Raw genomic sequence first — 7,853 nt, forward strand, 5'->3', positions numbered from 1 at the left:
TATTTATAATATATTTTGCTTATATTTTTGTTACTTTAATATTTTATATTAAACAATATATGTAAGATGTTATCAAAACATTTACTTTTGATACAATTTCTTTATTTAAATGGAAATGTTCTCTACATTTCCTTCCAATGTTTTTTTGAAGCAGATATATATATATATATATATATATATATATGAAATAAAAAAATGAAAATATCGAGGAAGCAATGTTTGAAATTAGAAAAATGAAAATACAAATATTGGAACCAAAGTCTTATTTATATATATATATATATATATATATATATTATCAATGTCTATTACAAGTACGATAGGATGATAAGCATATGACATTTAAAATGTCACATTTTAAACCAAAGTCTATTACAAATACGATTTTATTCCAATACTGTTTAAGATAGCAAGTAGTATTAATATTTTGTTTTTAGTGATCGTGATCGACCAAATTATTACGAAGTAACATATCAATCCTCTTCGAGTACTTCACTTTTTCTTCTTCACCGCCCATAATGCGACTATATCAGAAAACATATTTTATTTAGTCGTATTTCATCATATTCAAGGGGAAAAAGGAAAACTAATATTTGTTTACTTTCTTGACGCAATCTTTTTCTTTCTCGTAAACGGTGGTCAATTTGTTAGGCTTAGACGGCGCACCGGCGACGGTGGATGTCGGCAGCGCACCGGCGACAATGGATTTTGGCAGCGCACCGGCGACTTTCTTGTTGTCTACCATATTTTTTGAATTTTTTCGTGACAAGTACGTATTACGGTGTACAATAAATAAAGAAAACTAGTGTACAATGAAAAAAATTTCGTGAGATTATCGTAGTATTATATAGTGATAGCTTAATCTCTATAATCACTGGCGGACCTACGTTCAAGCAAGACAGGTCACTTGGGTAAATTTTTGAATTTTTCAAATGGTTATTGAGAAAAAAACACATTTATCCTCATCAAATTTTTTTTTTTAAATTTAGTTTAAAATTTTTTAAAATGCTTGATCTAGTTTAAAATTTATCCTGTGTCCGCTATTGTCTATAATCATTAGCAGTTAAAGACTAGCAGCTCTTGGAAGATTAGTTAGTGATAGAGGCATGACTACTTAATACCTGATAAGTTAATCTCTATAATCATTAGTAGTTAATGAGTAGCAGCTCTTGGAATATTAGTTAGTGATAGACGCATGAAGATTACCTGATAAGTTAACCTCAACAAATTGTTTTCCAATGTATTATAATTTTTTATAATCATGAACAGTTTATAATAATAAAAATACGCATAAATATTAGCTTGTATTCGAGAGACTGAACGTAGCCTCTTTGAAAGCCCATTAGGGTGCAGTAAATGGGCCTAATTCATAGCCCAACAAAAAACTGTATAGATCATAGATTCAATTTGGGAAAGAATTTGAAATTCAAACAGATCATTTTCTTCAAATCTCTCCTTCCCTCTCCCTCTGTCTATAGCATAAACCCTAAAAATTCGTGTTCTTGAGGATGACTATGATGCCGGCCATTGGTCGCGAGCTCTCGAATCCGCCGTCAGATGGGATTTCTAATCTTCGATTTTCTAATAGCAGCGATTATTTACTAGTCTCTTCATGGGATAAGGTTAGTCTAAAATCCCTAATCTCTCTTCTCTGAAACATTGAACTTATTTACTCTTTGGAACTCTGATCTGATTTTAATTTGATTCTTTGATTTCGGTTATTTTGGATCGCAGAGTGTATGATTGTATGATGCGGACGCTGATTTGCTGAGAGGGGAGCGGTACTTGATTGCTGTTTCCATGATGATTCTTCTGGATTCAGTGTTTGCGCCGATTATAAAGTTAGAAGGTATGTTTAATTTGTTCTCTTACTATTTTAATTGAGAAATAGTGAAACTGCTGATGTAGAGAGAGAGAGAGAGTACAATAATCGTGTTTTGGAAATGTTTTGTGGATTTTTACTTCAGAATTGACTTTAATGCTGGCAAAGAGGACGTCTTGGGGACGCATGATAAGCCAGTGCGATGTGTTGAGTATTCTTATGCTGCAGGTTGGTAAAGTGGTTATGATGTTCTTGATCATTATGTGAACTCTTACCTTGTTGATACTTAATTGCTTTTGATGGCTAGATAAAAAATTCATTCTGTTAATTAGTTAATGTTGATGAAATTTGTCAAGAGCGGCTATTTTAGTGCATTTGTTTGAGGGCATATATATTCTTCAACGTTATTGCAACTTTATTTGGAACTCAGAATCCTTTTTAGTATGTTGTTGTTCTTTCTAATCATCCCATAGCATTACTTGAACACTTTGTTTACGTGATGTTTATAGGGCAAGTAATCACTGGAAGTTGGGATAAAACGATCAAATGTTGGGATCCAAGAGGTGCAAGTGGGATGGAGCGCACACAGATTGGTACATATCAGCAACCTGAGCGTGTTAACTCTCTTTCTTTAGTTGGAAATCGTTTGGTAGTGGCAACAGCAGGAAGGCATGTCAACATTTATGATCTCAGAAATATGTCCCAGCCTGAGCAGAGAAGAGAGTCCTCTCTTAAATACCAGACAAGATGTGTTCGTTGTTATCCCAATGGATCAGGTTAAATGGCTGATAGTTCCTATTCTGTGATTTTTTTCCAACAGTCAAATTTGCTTTTTGCCAAGTATACTCAGTAGCCTGATTTCCTCTTCCACACTTTTGATTTCAATTATACTTTACAGGATATGGCCCTTAGCTCTGTTGAAGGGAGGGTTTCAATGGAGTTTTTTGATCTATCAGAGGCTGCTCAAGCTAAAAAGTATGTCCCTAATGTGTTTGCTCTTACCTGTTTTTGACTAAATATGGTACTCTATGACTTCTTGTTTATCTGCTGATCTTTTTCTGGTAGATATGGCTTTTACATTTTTCTTTTTTTTAATCTCATTAACTGTTTTTGAACATGTCAGATATGCTTTCAAATGTCACCGGAAATCTGAGGAGGGTAGGGACATTGTCTACCCTGTAAATGTGATTGCTTTCCATCCGATGTAATTCTTGTCTTAAAAGAAACCTGATTGTTTCCTTTCAGCATTTTGATTGATTCAACTAGTCCTTACAGAATTTGGCTTAAAGTTACTGTTTATTAGATAAAGAGCAGAACTTGTTAGTTTGTATGGAGAAGATGAAAATCTAGTGGAGAATATATGGATTTTTAGGGCTCGTTCAGAGTATTGTGAATGCTACTAGTTCATTTGAGAACAAATGCTGTTAAGTTTGTTCTGGGAAACTTTATTTATATGGACATATGTAGAAACTTTGAAACTTAAACCGGTCGCTCAACTCTATCGCTTCTAATAACCTGAGGGTTTATAAATTGTAGTTATGGCACTTTTGCTTCCGGAGGTTGTGATGGTTTCGCCAACATTTGGGATGGTAACAACAAGAAGAGGCTATATCAGGTTAGCAATCACAAGAGCTTTTGATATTTGTATCTTTTCAATGTTTTTTTGGTAAGTGAGACACAACATCAATTTGCTCCTTTTTGTTTGCAGTACTCTAAGTATCCAACAAGTATTGCAGCGCTTTCATTCAGCCGAGATGGTGGATTACTGGCTGTTGCTTCTAGTTACACGTTTGAAGAGGGAGACAAACCGTAAGAATTTGACTCTTTAATCTTTTGTAGTTATAAAACCTTAGACGTTTTTGAATAGCTTGCCTTCAGGCATATAGAGACATTCAACCCATGACCCTTTGAACTTACGGATAGCATTTTAGATATATTATTGTGTTTTGCTTTTGGATTGATCTCTCTTTTAACTGATACCGAGTGTTGTGCTTTTGCAGGCATGAACCAGACACAATCTTTGTACGAAGAATGAAATCGAAGTGAAACCGAAACCCATAGTATACCCTAATCCTGCGGTATAGTCAGGAATAATGGAATGAGCAGAATAACTCGACTTGTGTGTGGTATTGTTCCTACGGTGGTTGCCCAAAGAAGATTGTAGCACGTTGTAGTGAGCTTTAAAATCTTATATTGGCTGTAAAGTGAAGAAGCGTGTGACCATTACAATGGCTTTAGTAACTGTTATTGTGTTCCTCTGGTTTTGAGTAAAGTCCAATTACTCTCTGCAATATCTCTTTTTTTTTTGTTTTGTTTTGGGTTTTGTGTATTGGTTTAGAAGTTAGAACTAAGTTGTACTCACAATGGACGTAAGAGCAAATATATAACTGGACTTGGAAAAGATTCTCTGATATGTATGTACATGAAGATTCCTAAAACTTAATTGAAAATTTGAAAAGTTGACAAATCCAAACAAAGGGATACAAAAGTGAGTAAACTGTGAAGAAACAAGTAACAGACATAAACATACAAATTGCTTACTACTAAAAAGACTTCCCAAGACGAGAGGATCATCAACACAGACACTAGGCCACTCTCTCTTCAAATTTAGCTCCTTCTTCTTCGATTTCCATCATCTCAAGCACGGATCATCTGTCAAATCACATTTTCTAATACAAGCATTTTAGATTTGCAAAGTTTTTCTCTGTCATAGGTGTTGTAATAAAAGAAGGTGATTCTTACCACTTTGCAGTTGTTTCTTCCTTTCAATGTCTTTGAAGCTTCTGCAGCGAAAGCTTGGGCTGCTTCTGCTTCCGCTTCTGCTACCTCTGCTTCCTTTGCAGCTTCCTCAGCCTCTGCCATGGCAGCTTCTGCCTCTGCAACTGCCTGTGCTGCAACTGCTGCTGCCTCATGTACGTTCATACTCTTCATTCTGGCTAACTCTGCATCAACCTGTGACCTTGTCTGAAAAGTCGTTTCATCTCTGTCTGTTTTGGGTGAATGCAAAGAAGACGTCCTCTGCCTGTAAACATCCCTGGACCTTTTTTCTTGTGGGAAGACAACGGAGTGGAGTTTGGAATTCTATACTTGCGCTTAATCTGTAAAAGGGAAACCCGGATCAATAGAACTTCTGTTCTACTAACAAACTATAAAGCAAGCATACTACTATTCAAAAGACAAAAACAAAAAGGCATACATACTATTCAATAGACCAAAAAAAATATGCACATGATCCTGCAGTGCGTTCGATAAATATATGCACATAATCCTGCAATGCAGCAAATGTATTAAATTTTACCTTCACAAGTTTACCGCAAGCTGTCAAGTACTTGAGCTTGGTAGACAACTACCGTTTGAAGTCTGGTGGAGCATGATATTGATCCTAGACAAGCGAATAAAAGGCACACGGGTACAGTTAAGTCTCTAAATCAGTCTTTTACAAGGAACTTAAACAAGGAATCCTTAGATCAGTAATATTCATGGAGAGTTCAATTTTCCCATGCTTTAATCAAATAATTAGATAAACAAAGTAATGCCCAACATGATTCTGAAATAAATACAAAATCTTCTACTCTTATGATATTCCAGTATATATATCTAGACATAAGTAGATGCCATCACAATAATTCTAGTAATTACAGAAGTATTCCTAGACATTTCAGCTTAATCTGAGTAACACTGATCCCATGCATTGCTTATATTGAAGAATATATTGTATTGACACAACCAACGGCTAAATTTTGGTTTTCATCCGCAATGACTTCACAACATATCAATCTACAGAGGATCATCAATTTGAAATATAGGACGATGCAGATAAAAAAATTAGGAAAATAGGTACGTCGTACATAATATTTTTTATGTATTCAAGTACAATTTAACTAAATTTATTTGGTTATGCTTAGAACAATTCATCAACTCTCAATCGTAGACCAGTAGACCACAATGAACTGATGCATAGTAATATACAACCATGTACCTATATTAAAATATACCTATACATTGTAAAAAGTCGCAAAACAAAATTTTTATTAATATACAAATCTTTGATTATCTTACGCATCATCTATAGTATGTCCTCTTCGACCCGAAGTTCTGGATAGACACAAATCTCTTTGGATAGACACAGATTCATACAAATTTAATTATTTTTATATTTAAAAAACACTTCCAGTGAATGACTGATGAAGATGGTCTTAGAACATCTAGATCTTTTTGAATGGTATGGTAGTGATCTCAAATTCACCAAATTTACAAAATATGTCTAGTGTTTAGTTTATTTTTTAAAACATCAGCGTTTCATAAATGTAGATTTCGTATTAAAAATAATTTTTGATCATTTCTGTGATCATAAAAGTTGTTCATAACTGTTTTTTTTTTTGAAGTTCATACAATTTGTAGAATTTTAGGCAAATGATTTATTTTTCCGCAAAGCCCGGACTTTTTTGGTTTGTATAAAGAATTCAATCTTTAATTTAATCAATCGAACCACTACTAAAAGAAGTACAAAAGAGTTTTTTTTTGTTTATAATTTGCTTTTGTTTTGTTCAGTTAGTCTTCGTGTATTATTATCGACAGTGACACTACAAGTCTACAGACTACAGCGGACAAAGGTGACTTTTATGAGTTGAATAATAATTTTCGTTTCAAAGAAATACATAAAAGAAGATTATTAACCTCTAGAGAGAAGAAGAAGGCCAAGGAAAAATGTCACTCTTCCTCTGTTTCCTCTGCTTCTTACCCCTTATCTTAATCTTTTTGAAAATTTTCAAATCTTCGAAATGGAACGTTCCTCCTGGTCCAAAGACGCTTCCGATCATCGGAAACTTACACCAACGCCGGGAACTACATCCCAGGCATCGTCGAAATCTCTCCGACAAATACGGACCAGTAGTGCTTCTCCAATACGGATTCGTCCCCGTGGTGGTGATCTCTTCGAAAGAAGCAGCAGAGGAAGTTCTAAAAATCCACGATCTTGAGTGTTGTAGTCGACCAGAGACGGCCGGGACCAGAGCAGCTTTTTACAACTTTAAAGACGTCGGGTTCGCACCTTACGGTGAAGAGTGGAGAGTGATGCGGAAGCTCTCGGTGGTCGAGCTCTTCAGCTTGAAAAAGCTTCAATCTTTTAGGTCTATCAGAGAGGAAGAGAACGACTTGTGTGTCAAGAAACTCTCTGAGTTTGCTACGAAACGATCTCCGGTGAATCTTGAGAAAACCCTTTTCACTTTGATCGGAAATATAGTGTGTAGGATCGGGTTCGGGATCAATCTTTATGATTGTGACTTCGTTGATGAAGATAGGATCGTTGATCTTGTGCACAAGTCTGATGAGGTCATAGGAGATTCTCTATTCTCTGATTTCTTTCCCGGGAGAATCGGCAGACTCATCGACCGGATCTCCGGTCAGAGCAAGAGGTTGAACAATCTTTTCTCGGAACTAGACACTTTCTTTCAGAATATTCTCGATCATCATCTCAAGCCTGGAAGAGAGAGGTCCTATATCATTGACGTGATGATCGCTATGATGAAGAAGCAAGAGACAGATGGAGATGCTTTCAAGTTCACCACTGATCATCTCAAAGGGATGATCTCGGTACCGTACCTATAATATAATAGTCTTTTTTCAAGTTTTATATCTATTCCGAAGTGGTTGATGATCTTGCAACATTAACATTTGTGTTTTTGGTTTTATGTCACAGGACATATTTCTAGCAGGAGTTGGCGCAAGCGCTGCCACAGCGGTATGGGCAATGACCGAACTGATCAGAAACCCGAAAGTGATGAAGAAAGTGCAAGACGAGATTCGGACAACACTTGGGGACAAGAAGGAGAGAATCACAGAAGAAGATCTAAACCAACTCCGCTACTTTAAGCTCATGGTCAGGGAGGTATTCAGGTTACATCCATCAGCTCCACTTTTGCTTCCAAGAGAGACATTGTCTCATGTCAAGATCCAAGGCTACGACATTCCTGCGAAAACACAGATCATTATCAACGCTTATGCGATTGCTCGTGATCCAAAACTATGGGAG

General features: G+C 35.8%; 2 protein-coding genes and 1 pseudogene across 2 annotated transcripts in view; all 3 read left to right on the forward strand.

Annotated features, from left to right (window-relative positions):
- LOC104742499 lies at positions 1,441-4,192 on the forward strand (annotated as a pseudogene).
- Positions 6,493-7,444, forward strand: LOC109128926 (cytochrome P450 71B28-like). The gene has a single exon (XM_019236393.1). It carries the CDS (start codon positions 6,530-6,532, stop codon positions 7,427-7,429), a length of 900 nt encoding a protein of 299 aa, XP_019091938.1. The 5' UTR covers positions 6,493-6,529; the 3' UTR covers positions 7,430-7,444.
- Positions 7,572-7,853, forward strand: part of LOC104742500 (cytochrome P450 71B28-like) — a 1,780-nt gene continuing 1,498 nt past the window's right edge. Inside the window, exon 1 of the mRNA XM_019235593.1 lies at positions 7,572-7,833. Coding sequence (XP_019091138.1) covers positions 7,572-7,833 — 262 coding nt within the window. The remainder of the gene's footprint in view (positions 7,834-7,853) is intronic.

This window comes from Camelina sativa, chromosome 14 (genome assembly GCF_000633955.1).
Source record: "Camelina sativa cultivar DH55 chromosome 14, Cs, whole genome shotgun sequence".
Taxonomy (NCBI): Eukaryota; Viridiplantae; Streptophyta; class Magnoliopsida; order Brassicales; family Brassicaceae; genus Camelina; species Camelina sativa.

Bases quoted from the DNA above. Each gene is read 5' to 3' on its own strand.
- LOC109128926 (XM_019236393.1), top strand. From the start codon at position 6,530: ATGTCACTCTTCCTCTGTTTCCTCTGCTTCTTACCCCTTATCTTAATC.